Below are 17095 nucleotides of genomic sequence, written 5' to 3'. Positions count from 1 at the left end.
ACTGACAATGTTTTTTAAAAATATAGTGTAAAGAGAGAAGCAGTGGTCATATTGCTAAAGAAAAAATGAAATTTATAAGATTGTAAGAATGTTTCTTCAGCAAAATCTTGGTGAGTCATTGGAGAGATGGTTTGTTTGGCAAATGCCTTCTCAGGGGAGATGGACCTTTGTACACAACAGCATTCAACAGTGGGTCCACCCAACTAATGTTACTCAGCATAGTCTATAATCACAAAGAAAACTACAGACACAATACAACAGTTTTGGGGGGTTTCAGCGAGAGAATGTAAATTCTGTGGTGCATTAAATAATGGTAACTTACATTACCCTGACACATCTGATTTCTCATGAAGTTTAATATAAGAAAAACTAAGTAAATACTTTTTATTATAGCTCCTCTATAAACATACATACAAATATATTTATACATAAATTTCTATTTTGTTTTATCAGAAAATATGACAAATTCTAATGAGTGAAAACACCATTGCTCCATATAAGTCTAAGTCAGAGATTTCAATCTGGAAAAAAAAGGATCCTAACTTCTACATTTCTAATGAAATTTAAAAATTAGGGCACCACATGAATTTATTTGACTGACATGTGAGCCTGCTAGATTTAAAGGAACACATTTCATTCCATCCATAATAAGAGGGTAGCATTAAGGAAACTAACCCCACTTCATATCATTCAAGCAGAGTTAGAAACTGGCCACATCTCAGGATATTATCTTCAGTGCTTAGCGAAACATCGTGAAACCTCTTTATTTTTACGTGAGGGGATGGCTATATGGTACTCAAAATATGGTAAAGTTTAAGTAATAACTTTGTAAATTCTGAATCTATATACATACTTAAACAGTAAACATTTCTAAGCCTCTTATTAGAGAAACTCAGCATTTCTTTCTTCTTAAACTTCAAAATATAGAGATTACTTTAAAAAGATTTTAGTTAAAAAATTGATGTTTCCCATTTTATAAATATTTTGATCTGAAAAAAGTTCCAGTGTTGACTCAACCAAACTTTGCATAAATATGTTAATCTATTTTAAAAACAATGTCAAATCATAACCAAGACATTTAATTGACAGACTTCATTTTATTTTTCCGTATAAGAATGTAACACACACTGGCTGGTGTGGCTCAGTGGGTTGAGAGCCAGCCCAAGAACCTAGGGGTCACCGATTCAATTCCCAGGAAGGGCATATTCTTGGGTTGCAGGCCAGGTCCCCAGTTAGGGGCATGCAAGAGGCAGCCAACTGATGTTTGTTTTGTTTTGTTTTTAACAGGAATGAAATACATTTGCATGAAATATTTCCCACACAATCTACAGCTTTCCCTGTAGTTTGCTAACATGTTTGCAAATGTCATTGCACCTGCTTTTATACAAACATCCTTGATGACTAGAGTATCAAATATATCAAGGAAATAGCTGCATGACAAAGAGCGCAAATGGATGTAATGAGATGTGCTCCATTACTGAGTAGCAGACACAGTAGCCACATATTTCTCAGATGAGATAATATCTCTTCATGATCAATGTGACTTCCAAGTGTTACCAATCTGATGTTACCTTTGGCCATCTGTCTCGTCTGGATTATTGATTGGATTTCTCACATGACTCAAGAGTACTTATCTATTCCATCTACTGATTTGTTCACACTGTGAAAGTTCAAACATCTGACCCTAAAAATATCAATTTTCCCTTTTGAATGCATGAATGAACAGGTTGTTATAAATTCAAGAAGTATTTTTGATTATTGGTTTAATATGGACTAAAATTTTTCACAAACATTTCATAATTTGGGATTTTCATTCATCTTTCAATACATTAGTTAACTAATTAGTTAACTAATTCGATAAATTAGTTAACTAATTTTTTAAACTATTACTGTATTCCAGAGCAGTATTATTTGTTGTTGAAATTTCTATTGGAGCAATCCAAGAACTATCATTAAGAAAAATTCATTTATGTAGTTAAGAAAAAGTTATTCTGAATGCTGATAGTTTTGTAGGCATTACATTTGCAATGGCTTACTTAGTAGGATAATTATTCTTTACAATTAATAAATCAGCTCAGAAAAGTTTTTGGTGAAGTGTTTTTAGTAAAGTTTATATTCTCTCTCTAGTGCTAAAGTAGTAACTCTAGAGACCTTATAAACCCAGATAGGCTGAAATAGAAAGGTTTACCCTAAAGTGGAAGCAATATTGAGCTAGTTTATCTTTGGCTTACGGCATCACTGGGCACAATTTTGGCTGGTACTCAGCTTATATACTTCTTTCTCTGGGAAGTTGTCTCAGAATTTCCCAAGCCATTTAGGTTTTTTCTTTTTTCTCTCTTCCTTCCTCCCTTCCTTTTCCATCTATTCTTCCTTCTTCCCTTCCTTCTTTTATTTTGCCTATGCCATTTTTATTTATAATATCTCTTATATCGCCTCAATTATGTGTAGCTTTCTCTTTTTTTGGTGTCAGAGCCCTTCAACATAAAGGACTGTAGATTTTATATGCACATCTTCAATATACTATATATCTGAGACATAGTATAATAAGTCCATGTTGATTAAATAACAAGATTCTTGAAGCATATGACTTGCAGTTCCCCGCTATAAATCAGAATTTGTATGGAGCACTCAGATTTTGAGTCTGATAAATAATGGTATACATAGATATGGCTTTTGAGAATACAAAGACTTGGGGGAAAGGAATATGAGTTTCAGATTATCACCTTGTGACTCATATTTCAATTAAAGGAAAGATGAAACAAACATTGTCCAAAGCAAGAATGATGAGCACTGAGAATAAAGGTATTCTAGAACTGATTAAAACAGAACTGGCACTGATTATTTTGGCACACCAATATAGCAACACGATTAATTGTATAGAGATTATGCTTACATTATATCTATATCTAGAATTTATATCTAGAGATGCCTTATTGCTGGGATACATTCAACTGCAATGAAAAAAATTTACTTATAGGAATTCTAAAAATTGCAAGTTAAATATGAAAAGAGTTGTTTCCATAGTAGCAAAAAGAATTTTATATATGTAAAGGAGCAACCTGTGGGAATAGTCTAGAGTCAGTGAGATCAGTGAAAACAGTTTATTTACTAATCTATTCAACATTACAGACAATTCTTCATTAGTTGCCATTATTTATATGCATACATACTCCCTTTAAGTCTGACTTGCTGCACAACCCCTCCTTGCAAGGCAGTCTCTACTTCTGGAATCAAATATTCACAAACTGATAATTCATTGTTTATAAGGCTTTATAGATATGGTATTATTCCTACTTTTGCAAGATTCAGTATGACCTTAGCCTCAAGTTTCATATAGGTGGTCACATAATAACTTTTTATTTTTCACCTACCAATAACTAAATATTTTAAATGTTTTAACATACCTCTTATTACATATCTAGGTTCCTTAGCAACTTGTTATACTATAAGGTACCAGTGTCATGGAAGCCCTCTGGAAAAGCCCAGGAAGATGGTGATTGGTGGCAATTACTTTGAACAGTGATAATTAACATCAATGTAGCAATTTGCTTATTATAACCTTGGCCACACCTCTTGTGGGATCTGAAGCTACCCTATTCTTATCCACAACTCATGAGGTAAAAGCTGTGCTCACACCTTTTTGCTACATAACCTATAACCATCCCAGTCCAGTAGGACAAATTGCTGTATCCACTAGTCTAGTATCCATTTCCCTCAAAATGATTGTTGATTCTAAGGACTCCATGCTGCTGATCTTCACCTTCATCAGTAAATGAGGAAAATTCAAACCACATGTCCATTTCAACATACGATTTATACTTAACTGCATGACCATGACTATAATTTTCTGTACTTCCTAGTCCGTGTGGCTATAACCTCCTTTCTACTCCAGCAACTTGTTTGAGCACTCCCATGATGACTACTCATTCATCCCATTGAGATAACCATCCCTTCTTCACTTCCTTCCATATTACCTTACAGTCCAGAATGCTACATTTGAATATCAGTCTGAATTTTATTGCCCTTAGGAGTTTTAATCCTATCTATCCAGAAAAGCCTGAAACCTGTAGAAATTGAACTGTCTGTCTGCTTTTTCTAAATTATAATATTGAGATAATAGAGCAGTAGTAAATAATATCACACAACAGGGAGATTCAATTCCAATATAAATATGCAATCACTAATGTTTAATTAACCCTCAAAACTTCCAGTAATACAGTTACCAACTTGACTTCTACTTAACATTTCCAAATATAATCTAGTAAACACCTCTCATAAATTTGTTCCTTTCCCATTATTGTATTTCAGATCAGTTGATTTTTATATAAATATGAAAATAATAAGCCCTGTAGTCATTCTAGACATCTCCTCTTTCTAAACATCAACATCAATTCCTCTCAAATATTTGTTATTCTCATGTTTTAAATATCTATCAATTTTTCCCTATGTCTTGTCTGGCAAAGGTGTCAAAAACTTGCAATTCTATATTTATTAGTAATATTACCTGATTATCATCTCTAAGTTTACTAGACTATAAGCTCCTTTTTAGTTTTTTTTTTGCTCGTTTTTATTTGCTATTTTATCTCTAGCATTTTTCTTTGTTTCTTTGCTTACAGTAAGCAATTGATGAATATTTGCTGAAAGAATGTGTGAATGGATAAGTAAATACAAGTAAATTTATAAGTGTTATCATAATAAGTGTATCATGTATGAAGAAAGTATTCATATTCTTATCATGTAAGAGAAAAATTCAAAGTTTAGCAAAAGTCAATTAAGCAGAAAATTATAAAATTTAGGTCTTTTCCATTTCACAAACTTCAACTCTTAAGGATATTTTCATTTTAATACCATGATGCATGCTAAACCCATAGAATCATTTTTTCTTTAATTGTACTTAAAAAATAGACTCATAAAAGTGTGACCCATTCTTAATGTAATTATGAATATAAAGAATAATTCTTGTGTAAAGCATTCTAATGCTTTTAAAAACATGCCATTCACTGCAAGTATTTTCAAAAGAAATATTTTAGTTTTATAAAATGAAAAGTTTATATAGTTCATACTCCAAATTATGATTAATACCAAAATGTATCCAAAGTAATAATCATGCAAAAGAAAAAGGAATTCAAGCAGAAAATAACAAAAGTGACATTTTAAAAGCATCACAATTATTTTCTACCATTTATTGACTGTTTGAGTCTTGTAAACATTGTGCTAAGCAATTTATACTTGCAGTGAAATAGGAGTAATTATTATCCCTATTTTACAGGTAAGAAAATTGAGAATTAGGGAAACAATCAAAGCCAGGAGCCAAATCCAACTTCTGTATGATTCCAGAGTGCCACTTAACATTAAATTGACTTCCTGATAAGTAGTTAAGTCTTTCATTTTGAGCCATTACTTAGTGAAAATTTGACAAAAACACTTTTTAACACTAATAGCATCTAATAACGAAACATTTCAAGTATAATCAGATGAAGAAGGAGAACACTATAAACATTTCAAACTTAGCTATTTGCATATACTTAAGAAGCAAATTGTTTAGTCTTACCCATGAATTCAATCCCCAAGTGGTCTGCTACACCAAAGTCAGCATGTAAGGAAGGAAAAGAGAAAACAATTAGAAGAAATTCCACATGGAAATCAATGTTGATAGGACTGCTTTTTGAAGGAAAAGAATGCATTTCAACTTCAATCGCATGTTTGCCTGGGAAAGATAATATACAGATTGCCAACAATTATGGGGTGTTCTGAACATTGTTGGTATTTCCCCAAAGCCTGGAACTTTGGGTGGGATAATATTGAATCAGTTATCAAGTGTGAAAAGCATAAGGTTAGGCCCCCCCAAAGAAAGAAAGAAATATTCATACAAAGAAGTATTTGGTACTAAGCTTATTTTTAGAACTCATGATATTTTATATAGGATAACTATTTGTTCAACAAACTTTTTGGACCTCTGTGCCATGAGGAAGTGAAAACATCTGCATGATTGGCTTTACCAGGTGCTCATCACATACATAAAGAAAGCAATAATGTTGGATTGTTCCCCTTTTACTTGTTAAATGAGAAAACTGCACTTTCAGAGAGATTAAAAATCTTACGCTTGTCCCAAAACATGAGGCAGATCTAGGGCACAAATCCACTCGACCCGACCCCAAAGTTCTGTGTTAAACGTGACAGCATTTCCTACCAACAATGAATGCTGATGTGGTCACGCAGATGTGGACTGCCCACTGTTCCCACCCACTATTGTCTGACTGTGAGCCGCACAGTGGTAAATTGGGCCCGGGCTGTTCCCAGGCATTTGCCTTTAGAAGTCCATTCATTTAAATGCTGCTTTATTTTTATCATTCAAGTATTCACTTTTTAAATTCATTTCATTATTTAATGGTGGTTTCTGTTGCAGCACTATATTTCTTAAATACAAATAAATGAAAAATAATTATTTCTTCAATTGTATTTGTTTCCAGAACTGATTGCTGAGCTTCCTTTTATGAATTCTTTATTTAGCAAAAAAACTTTCCTGTTTAGAAAATATGTATTTGTTATATTGAGTATTTCAGTGCCTTTCCTATTGGTGATTTACTTTTTAATTTCATTGTAGTAAAATGTATAAAACATAGAAATTGTCATTTTAACCATTTTAAATGTACAGTGCAAGTGTCATTAATTGCATTCATAATGTGGACAAGCACCACCACTGTATTTTCAAAATTTTTCCTTAACCGCAAATAGAAACTGTACCCACTAAGCAACACTTTCATATTTTATCCTCCCTTCAGCCTTGGTAACTTTTAACCTATTTTCTACATAAATTTGCCTGTATATAGTTCATTTTTTTCAGCAATTAGGACAGATTAATTGAGCATATCTCATATAAAGAAAGATTGTAACAATTTTTAAAAGGTAAATGCATTCCTCTCTTTATATGGCTCTTTTTGTTGTTGTTGTTGTTGTTGACTTCTTAATATATACTGATAGATATTAAGCAGACTTTCATAAAAAACAAAATTTTTGTTCTCAGGTAATTAAAAATTCAGTGGAAGCTGGCAGAGAAAAGGCTCTGGTAATTCTTAATAATAATGCTATAATAGAAAAACAGAAAATACATATTGGATGGAGAGACCAAGGACCCATAAACTTCTTTCTGGAAGAAAGCTAATGTGCCTTGTGAAAGAATGGAGATTCTAGAAAAGTTGGCCAAACTATGTTTGGGTTCCTATATGAATAAAAATCTTCATTCTTAAATTTTTTAGCAGATTCCATATTGTTTTCCGTAGTGGGTGTACCAGTTTATATTCCCATCAGCATGAATGAGGGTTCCTTTTCCTCCACAACCTTTCCAACACTTGTTATTATTTGTCTTGTTGATAATAACCATTCTAACCATTGTGAGATGATATCCTATTGCAGTTTTGATTTGCATTTACCTAATGGTGCATAAAGTTCATTATCTTTTTTATATATCTGTTGGCCATTTGTATGCCTTCTTGGGAGAAGTCTCTATTCAGCTATCTGCCTTTTTTTCTCAATTGGATTGTTAGTTTGTTTGGTGTTGAGTTGTATGGGGTCTTTATATATTTTTGGTTCTAACCCCTTGCTGGAGCTGTTGTTTGTAAGTATCCTCTCCCATTTGGTTTGCTGCATTTTTGTTCCATTGGCAGTTTCTTTTGCTGTGCAAAAGCTTTTTAGCTTGACATAGTCCCATTCATTTATTTTTGCCTTTACTTTTCTTACTTTGGGGTCAAATTCATAAAACCTTCTCTAAGACCAAGGTCCATAGTTTAGTACCTATATTTTATTCTATGTAATTTATTGTTACTGCTCTTATATTACAATTTTTGTATATGAAGACCAACAGTAGTCTAGTTTCATTCTTCTGCATGTAGCTTTCCAATTTTCCTAGCATTGTTTATTGAAGATGCTTTCTTTTCTCCATTGTGTGTTTTTGGCTCATTTTCAAAAATCACCACATATTATGTGGGTTTATTTCTGGGCTCTCAATTCTGTTCTATTTTCTGCTAATCCATGTTGTTTTGATTATTGTCATTTTGTAGTATAATTTGAAGTCTGGTATTGTGATACCCTTGGCTTTGATTTTTTTCCCTTAGGATTGTTTTGGCTATTCTTGGCCTTTTGTGATTGTGTAGAAATATGAAGATTTTTTGTTCTATTTCTTTAAAAAATGCCATTGGTATTTTGATGGAGGTTGCATTAAGCCTATATATTGCTTTGGGTAATATGGTCATTTTAACAATGCTGATTCTTCCAATTCATAAATATGGAATATCTTTTTGTTTCTAGGTATATTTTTAAATCTCTGTTAATAATGCTTTGTAGTTTTCAGTGTATAGGTCTTCCACATACTTTAAGTATGCCTAGGTATTTTATTCTTTTCGTAGCAGTTGCAAAATTAATTGTTTTTCTTTCCATTTATTTTCTGATATTTCATTGATTATATATAGAAATGTAATAGATTTGTATACATTGATTTTGTATCTAGTCGCTTTCCATTCTTTCTACAACCTTTGCTGTTCCCCTCTATGGATAATAGGAGATACGGATAAATTTAAGGGCAATCTCAATACTTTAAACCACAATGGATTCATGACCATTAGAAGAGAAAGAATACAGAAATTGAAAATTATTCAAACACCTAAAGGCATAAGTAGAATTTTTTTCTTTTTTTGTTATTGTTCAGGTACAGCTGTCTCCATTTTCCCCCCCTTCTTAAGGTAAAGAAAATCTGTCTTCTCTTAATATAGTAGAAAAGTTGTATCTAATTATTAGAGTTGTAATTCTCAGAAATACTACCAAGCAAGATGGCATTTATATCCTTAGATTTTACAGGGAAATTATCAATTTTTATAATGATGTTCATGAAAATGGATAGCACTGAAACATACAAATAAAAATTAGATCGTATTTAAAATATCTCTCTGTCTCATGTGCACACGCGAACATGCATTTCCATTCTTTATTAAAGTACTAAACACTGTAATCTTTATTTAAAGCTTAAAGATACTAATAGGCTTTGTTCTATGTAAAAGGATCAATAAAAATCCATGAAGAGCATAACAGAAAAGCAATTAATTTTGTCAGTTGAGTTATACAGAATTTAAACTACAATACTTTTCATAATCATTAAGCACCATCTTTCTTAAAGCAAACAGTTTTTCTGGAGTTATTCAAGCATGCCTGAAGAAAATCTAGAGGTATGTGGTAAGAATTAATCTATTAATCATTCATTTTTTTCATTCCTCAACAAATTATGTGCCAAGAACTGAACAGATACTGAAGTGGAACAGAAGGCACAGAACCTAAGCAAACACATGTGATTTTCCTTATGGCATATATTAGAACATATCATTTCAATCTTTTTTAACAGTTTGGTTAACTTTTACATGTAAAAATTATAGTTGTTTTGAATATTCGCCCTTTTTGATTATACAATAATGGCTATAGTAGGTCCATTTTCTGAGGACCTACTATATGCCTAGAACTGCTTTAAGTATTATCTTGCAGAAACTTATAAAAATAAGATTTTCATTTTACAGATGAGGAGCAGAGGTAGAAATAGTTGAAGAAATTTCCCCAAATATGAGAAATGTGATGGAAACCATGTACATTGCCAGTAAGTGGTGGAAACATAATTGAGCCTAAGAAGCTTGATTTTTAGCCATTTTTTGTACTGAGGGTATACATATGACCTCCCTATGAAGAAAAATTAATTTTTAGAAAATCATCAGGTAATACGATGTTCAGGGAGGAGTTATTTAAGCCACTTAAGAGAACACATTGTTTTCTTCAGGCCCTGTAGAAACACCACTTATTTACTTGCTCACTTCTAGTTTACTGATGAAGTATCAAATATATGATAGACAGGGAAGGGTTCCCTCTGTCCAAGGAAACAAACTGACAAATCATTAACATTTTAATGGTAGGGTTATTTCTTCATGTCAAGATTTGTCTAATTAAAGTTATTTGCTCACACATATTGCAGGATATATACAGAGTTGTGCCTAGACATTTGCAACACTTTGAAGCAAATAATCTCAGTATTGAAAATGCAATTTTTAACAAATTTTAGCAACTCTGCTGTGGCCCTGAAACATTCTTAACATTTGTGGTCTGTATAGGTGACCTCAATTTTATGTTCTATATTTAATATTCTATAAAGTAAAAAACTCCTGGAAATTCAAGGCTTGCATGTTTCCAAAGTGTTCATGACTCTTGTTTGTAGGTAAGACAGACTATCAGGGGTTACCAACAGGTTCTGCAAATGTGGGCAGGGTGAAGAAGACCAAGTGAAAACACTTCTTGTTGATTCCAATCTCAGGGCAGGAAGAGGCAGCTAGTCATCCAAACTATGATGTAAAACTCACTGCAATGAGTCATAGGGACAATGCTGCATAAATGTGAGTTTCAGCGTTATTACTGTATTAAAAGTGGACAAGCCTTTTCTATCATGAAATGAAATGACTTAAACCCATGTTCCGTGGGATGTGTAAAAACATGTTAGATAAAAATATTGTTCTGTGCATTAATATGTACTGAACTTAAAGTTCAACAGGCTTCTCCACTGCAAGAATGCCCAAAGGCCTTCATATGTGTGCCAAGACTGTCCAGGAGGTGGTTCAGTAGGTAATGTTTCCCAAACTGATGTAAACAACCACCTTCTTGTGAAGTCCCTGTGGAATTAGTGATCTACAGTAATTTCTCTGGGAAACACATGCCATATAAAGGTGGAAGATACTAGCCACTCAATTATAAACGTGTCAGCTACAAATGGTTTCTCTTTATAACTAAACTGAAATCTGCCCCTCTCTAGAATACACTCACAGATCCTTGTCAAGAGATTTTCAGTGATGATATTTAGGAAGAGGTAGTCCATCTCAACTGAGAAGACTAACTTTGGATTTATGAAGGTGATAAGTTGGTTCTTGAATGTTTGCTGACCCCAAACACTTGAGTTTATTGTTCTGTAATTGCTTCTAGAGTCACTGAAAGTAGATGTAATTGTCTCATGCTTCAACAGTGGCTCTGTGTATTTTGCTTGTTCCCAGATAAGATCAGGAACCCAATGATGAGATTCATATGTCAGACATTGTCATGTATGTCCTCATTTATTATAACAAACCAGGTAAACTTGGAAAGGTTTGGATAGACTCTAAGGTTTCTGATTAGGAGAAGAATGAGGCCTGAGGGTAGACCTAGTTGTGATTGTTGAGGGAAGCTTTAGTCTGGAAGAAATAAACAGATCCACAGAATATGTACCTTTCAAAAAGATTAAAGGGTCAAAGAATGGGGGACTAGGGTTCAGCACCAGCTACTAGAACATATAACCATATCATTAGGGGGAAGAGAATGTGGTAACTGGGAACTGAGTAGCAGCCAGACCGGAATCTGTTAGGCTGTTAGGCCTACCACAGGTGGGGAAGGAGAACTGGCAAGAGAGTGAGCATACTTTGGAGGGCAAGGCAGGTAAATGCTTTTCTAGGCGTTCAATTCTATAATGCTTTCCTACAAGGAGAGAAATATTATCAGGAATATTTTTCCAGCTACTTGGTGCAAACGTTAGGATAAATGTGATTTAGACTCTAAACTTCATGCCCCCTCTGCTAGGATATATTGCCTCATTATATATATTATTTATTTAAATTTTAAAAGATTTTATTTATTTATTTTTAGAGAGGAGGAAAGGGAGGGAGAGAAATATCAATATGTGGTTGCCTCTCATGTGGCCTCTACTAGGAACGTGGCCTGCAACCTAGTCATGTGCCCTGACTGGGAATTGAACGGGCAACCCTTTGGCTTGCAACCCTGAGCTCAATCCCCTGAGCTCCATCAGCCAGGGCTACAATTTTATTTTCATCAGCACATATACATTTGATTTAAAAATTTATACATGCTCATGAATAAAATTTGGAATGTGAAAAATTGATAGCTTTCTTATTACTTCTTAAATGTAATTTCTGTTACTTTTTTGTTCTAGTTTTTCCTATATTCTCTCTGTATGTATAAAATAAATTTAAAGTCAATTTTACACAAAATAAATTTCTACTATGTGCCTAAATCAGAGGACTCTCTGTGGCCATTTCACCTCTATAATCCCAATGCCCCTCTCTCCTCTATCATAGCAGATCTGACTGTTGTTTGTACTGCTGAGAGTAAGCCCTGACATTACTGCTGTGGCCAGCCTCATATCCAGCAGGTCATCACTCATGGAGAAACAAAACCACTTTTCCAGAAAAGTACATAGGACTTTGTTAGGAAACCTGTCCTATTTGTTTCTCTTCTCAAAAGCTTGGTTACTGATTTCTGTTGAACAGACACACCTCTGTTATGCATTCTTTTCTCATTCTCTAAATTAGAACATATACTTGCATCAGAGGAGAAGCAGGCAGCCTTGGAGACCGTGTCATGTGTTTTATGCACTGCAAATTCAGGACAGGCATTTTGCTCTGTAAAGTGAAATATCAAAACAATCTCAGGGTCACAATTGAGGTTTATGAGTTAACATTGTTTAGGCTGCTCTTCAAAGATACATCTTACCTAAATAGCTTGTAGAATTTTCCAGTAAAAACATCTTGGAGTATTAGAATTATCTCTGATTCTATGTTCACAATTTTTCATTAAAGAATTAAATACAAATTCCCATTGTATAAAATAATTTGTCATTCAAAAATATACTGCTTTTTGGTTATATAAGTATTAATAGTAGCCCTAGCTTGTGTGGCTCAGTGGATTGAGTATTGGCCTGTGAACCAAGGGGTCACTGTTTCGATTCCCAGTCAGGGCATATGCCTGGTTTGTGAGGCAAGTTCCCAGTAGGGAGCATGTGAGATGCAATCACACACTGATGTTTCTCTCCCTCTCTTTATTCCTCCCTTCCCCTCTCTAAAAATAAATAAATAAATTGCCCTGGCCCAAAAAAAAATGAGATAAAACATTCCAATACTGGGGAAAATCTTAATTTGATATTTAATACTGTAAGTTTTTTTTAAGTAAGAAATACTAGTATGGGAATAGTTTCATAGCTTATGATCCTTATGCTGGATATTTCTGGTATCAAGCTTAAAAGTCACATCAATTTATACTTACAAATCCTTGAATACCTGGGGATACTTGATAATGAGCACAACAGAGGACACATTTGAGCTAACTAATGGATTAATTTATTACTTTGTGGACTTAAAATGTAGCAATAGGATGAAAGTTTTTCCCTAAATTCATAATCAGTTTAGAATGTTATTTGTCTCATTTAAATGCAAAGAACAATTCTTTTTCTACCTGCTTCCTGAAACCATTAAGCAGTTAATAACATAAGGACTAATGTAAGCTTCTTTTATTTAATAGAAATAAAGAAATGGAAATTAAACTGGCAGAGACTTCTCCCATAACGACTTTCCCCAGAGTAGCTGGATTATTCTTAGTAGTGCAGAAAAATCAAGGGAAGCTTCTCTGTTGAAATAATGGAAGAAAGCATTATCTAATTTTACCTATAATTAGTTGGGAATTGATTTGAATCCAGGTACTTTGAAGTTCTTACCTTCATCCTCTCACTACTTTTTTTAATAGTCTCAATAACTTTCTATATATATTTTCTAGATATTTGAATGGAAATAATCACTCTATTGGGCATCCTTTTAGTGAGATAACCTTTTCAAAATGGTGTGCAGATGTCAGAAGCTGAGTATGGATAATTTTTTAAATTCTAATTTTACATCACTTAGAAATTATTAGAAAGGCAAGTTAATAGAGTCTACAATATAATTCCTTGAAACTACCATCTGCAAATGATGTACTGGAGGCTTTTTATGACACCCTCCCTACTTGTCTTCATAGCATCCTTCCTAGGGATAGTATTTTACAGATTACGAAAGTGAGATTCAGAGAGGTGGACTAATTTTCCCAAGAAGGGAAGAATCTCATTTCATTAAATCATACTTCTAACAAACTCGGAAAACTTAACGCCTTCCTTAGCATACCATGTAAATCACGCATTAATGATTCAGCCTGGCCTGCTGGCCCAGCCGCACCTTTGCACTCACTCTTCACTTCCAATGACCCACCTTGCTCATGTACAGCCTGATGAACTTTATTCATTAACAATGCATGTCTTTTTACTACACATCTCCAACAGAAATACTCATCGCAAAAATTTTTATATTCAGATACTCTAATTTTGATCGCACTCTAACCATTGTAGTTACTTGTTTACTCACCAATTTTCCCCCAAGTGACTATGTACAACTTAGTAAAATAACATACCTAGTTTGTCTTTATATTATAGATTCCTGGACAGTTCCTAGTAAAGAGAGAACATTTGATAAAGAGTATATAAAGAAAAACTAAGCCCTGGCTGGTGTAGCTCAGTGGGGGCTGGGGAGGGGAAGGGGTGGTTTTTTGAGAAACTAATAGCTATATATTACCCTTGTTTTTGTAATTTTACGCAATGCCCACTGCTCCAATTAGAGAAAGTGAAACAAGTTCTCAAACAGGGCAGCCTTGAATTTTCTAAATACAGGCCCTGCAGGCAGCAAGACCACAGAGTACCTTATATCCACCATCCTCCCAGCCTCAGCTTTATACTGAATTATGGAATGCTGGGAGAATCCAGAGTGATGGGCTTCAGATGTGCCAGGAAGCAGCTGTACAGATCAATTTATTCCCTGTGCACCTGAGAGATGCAGTCACTGAGAGCCCAGCATAAATGAGCTATTAGTTTGAGAAGGCCATAACACGCAGCAATGAACCCTGTGGTCTGAAAGAAAACATGACAGTAATTAGGGCACTTCAGCAGATACCAGTACAGTTAGGTAACGGTACCAATGCCTGGAATCCCCATAAGCCATGCCTCTTCCCTGGACTTTGAGGCAAATCTCGGGAGACAGAAGTCAATGATGAACTAACTGTGATCACACTTTTCACTAACCCAGTGAAATGAAACTTGAATGAGAAAATAAGGAAATTCAAATAATAAAGATAATACTATAGCTCACTTTTTTGAGGGTTTAATATAAAAAGTCTCTCCTCTACACATTTTGCTTATCTTAACTCTACAAAACCTACAGCAATTTTATAAAGTAGGTACTATTTTTATTTACACATAAGAAATGAACTGAGGTATACAGAGGTTAACAATTTTTCTCATCTTGTTGCTAAACTGCTGGGATTTAAATGCAGATGATAGGTATAAAGTACCTGCTCTTAAAATCCACTACACAAATGGTTTTTATAGGTATCCATTCCATATATTGTGGACTAAGATTTGCTACTGCTACACAAGAAACTGATTCACTTACATTACAAAATTAGATACAATTCTATTGTATTCAATATTGCCATGTTATCCTTAATTTTTACTTAATTAAAAATTTTTAATTTGACTTTTCTTGCTTCTGAAAAAGAAAAGGAATATTAAATAGGGTAATTTGTATGCTCTCTAAACAAAATATTTAACTAACTAGGTGCAAGGAAATTTCAACAAATTTTGTGGGATTTCAAGCTGTTAAGCACTTACTATCTAATTGATGTTGCTATAAGCATTTGGTATTTTTGAAACAAACAATTTTAGTTGGTTAGTGTCAGATCAGCTGCAGTTTTTGTTTTAAGCAATTTTCTTTTTTTTTTTTCAGGTAATAGATGAATGGTAAATCCTAGATAAAGGGTTTAAAGCTGTAGGAGATTTAAATAATGAAATTTCCCCCTTGTTTAAATTGAACCTTCTCTGGAGGAAATGAAATTCACTTGCTCATTGCAGTGACAACAAGTCACCAGGGTCCAGAAATATCAGTCAAAGTTATGAGTAAGAGAAGTGAATTGTGTGATGACTCCATCTCTCTGGAGGTTAGCATTCTGGCAGCAAGCCGGCAGCAAGCCAAATGCTCCTCTACACCAACTTCATCTATTTCTTCCAACACTGACATTCAGTGCTCCCTGCTTAACTCTTTCTCAGTGGAAACTTCTTGCAGCATCCGTCACAGAACACTTCCAATTCTCTGTCAAGCTTTCTCTTGCATTTGTAATGCTTTGCCTGCCACGTCAGTTCCCTCTCAAGTCCTCCACTATCATCCCGGCTCAAGCCAGCTGCATCTCTCATTTGAAACTTTTTACTACAGTAGCTATCTCCCTGATTTCCCTGCTTTCAACTTTCTCCTCACCTACGTACAGTCTTCCCATGCAAGCAGCCAGGAAGATCCTGTTAAAATTTAAGTCAGGTTACATTATCCCTTTGCTGAAAAACCTCTCCTGTGGCTATGTTACTCAAAATAGAAGGCAAAGTCAGCATCAAAAATTTTTAAAATGACTCAATTTGTTTCTCCATTAACTCTCTGAGCATGCTACAACCACCATTCTCCCTTTCCTTACCCAGTTCAACCACCCTGACATCTTAGTGACTCTACTAACCCCAAAACATTCCACTTCCTTGGAGCCATGGACTGGCCGCTCTTTCTGCCCTTAACAATCCTCCTCCAGATATCACTTCTAGTGGCATTTTATCAGATATCATATTATAGAAAAGAGCATTTCTAACCTCCCTCACACTCCATTTTTTACTTCTTAGAATTTTTCACTATAGGAAGTATTATTATCATATATCTTTGGTAATTTTCCCTTCCTGGTCCAGATTAGAATGCAAGTTTTCATAAGGGAAGTGCTTCCCTTGTGCATTTATTTGCTACAGCTGCCATAAGGAAAGTTCCACAAACAGGAGGTTTAAACAACATCCATGTACTGTCTCACAGTTCTGGAGACCAGAAGTCAGAGATCAAGGTGTTGGAGGGGTTGGTTCCTTCTGAGGGCTGTGAGGGACAATCTGCCCCAGGCCCGCCTGCTAGATTCTGGTCATTTGCTGGCAATCTTTGGCATTCCCTGGCTTGTGAAAGCAACACCCCAATCTCTGCCTTCATCTTTTCATGGTATTCTGTGTGCATGTTTATGTTCCAATTTCCCTTTTTTCATAAGAACATTAGTCATATTTCACTAGGATCCACCACAATGACCTCATTTAAACTTGATTACCTCTGTAAAGACTTAATCTCCAAATAAGGTTACAATTTGAGGGAGTTAATATTGGAGGCTGTACTTT

General features: G+C 34.3%; 1 protein-coding gene across 4 annotated transcripts in view; it reads right to left on the bottom strand.

The window, feature by feature from the left end:
- NRG3 (neuregulin 3) overlaps positions 1-17095 on the bottom strand; it is a 1193746-nt gene that overhangs the window by 156721 nt on the left and 1019930 nt on the right. For 2 of the 4 annotated variants that reach the window (XM_053663970.1, XM_053663971.1), the window contains exon 4: positions 5552-5578. In XM_053663970.1, coding sequence (XP_053519945.1) covers positions 5552-5578 — 27 coding nt within the window. The remainder of the gene's footprint in view (positions 1-5551; positions 5579-17095) is intronic. The other 2 variants (XM_053663973.1, XM_053663972.1) reach the window with 1 other exon arrangement.

Source organism: Artibeus jamaicensis, unplaced genomic scaffold (genome assembly GCF_021234435.1).
Source record: "Artibeus jamaicensis isolate MK-2021 breed Jamaican fruit bat unplaced genomic scaffold, CSHL_Jam_final contig_332, whole genome shotgun sequence".
Classification (NCBI taxonomy): domain Eukaryota; kingdom Metazoa; phylum Chordata; class Mammalia; order Chiroptera; family Phyllostomidae; genus Artibeus; species Artibeus jamaicensis.
The sequence above is the reverse complement of the archived record's forward strand: the minus strand, read 5'-3'. Positions and strand labels throughout refer to the sequence as shown.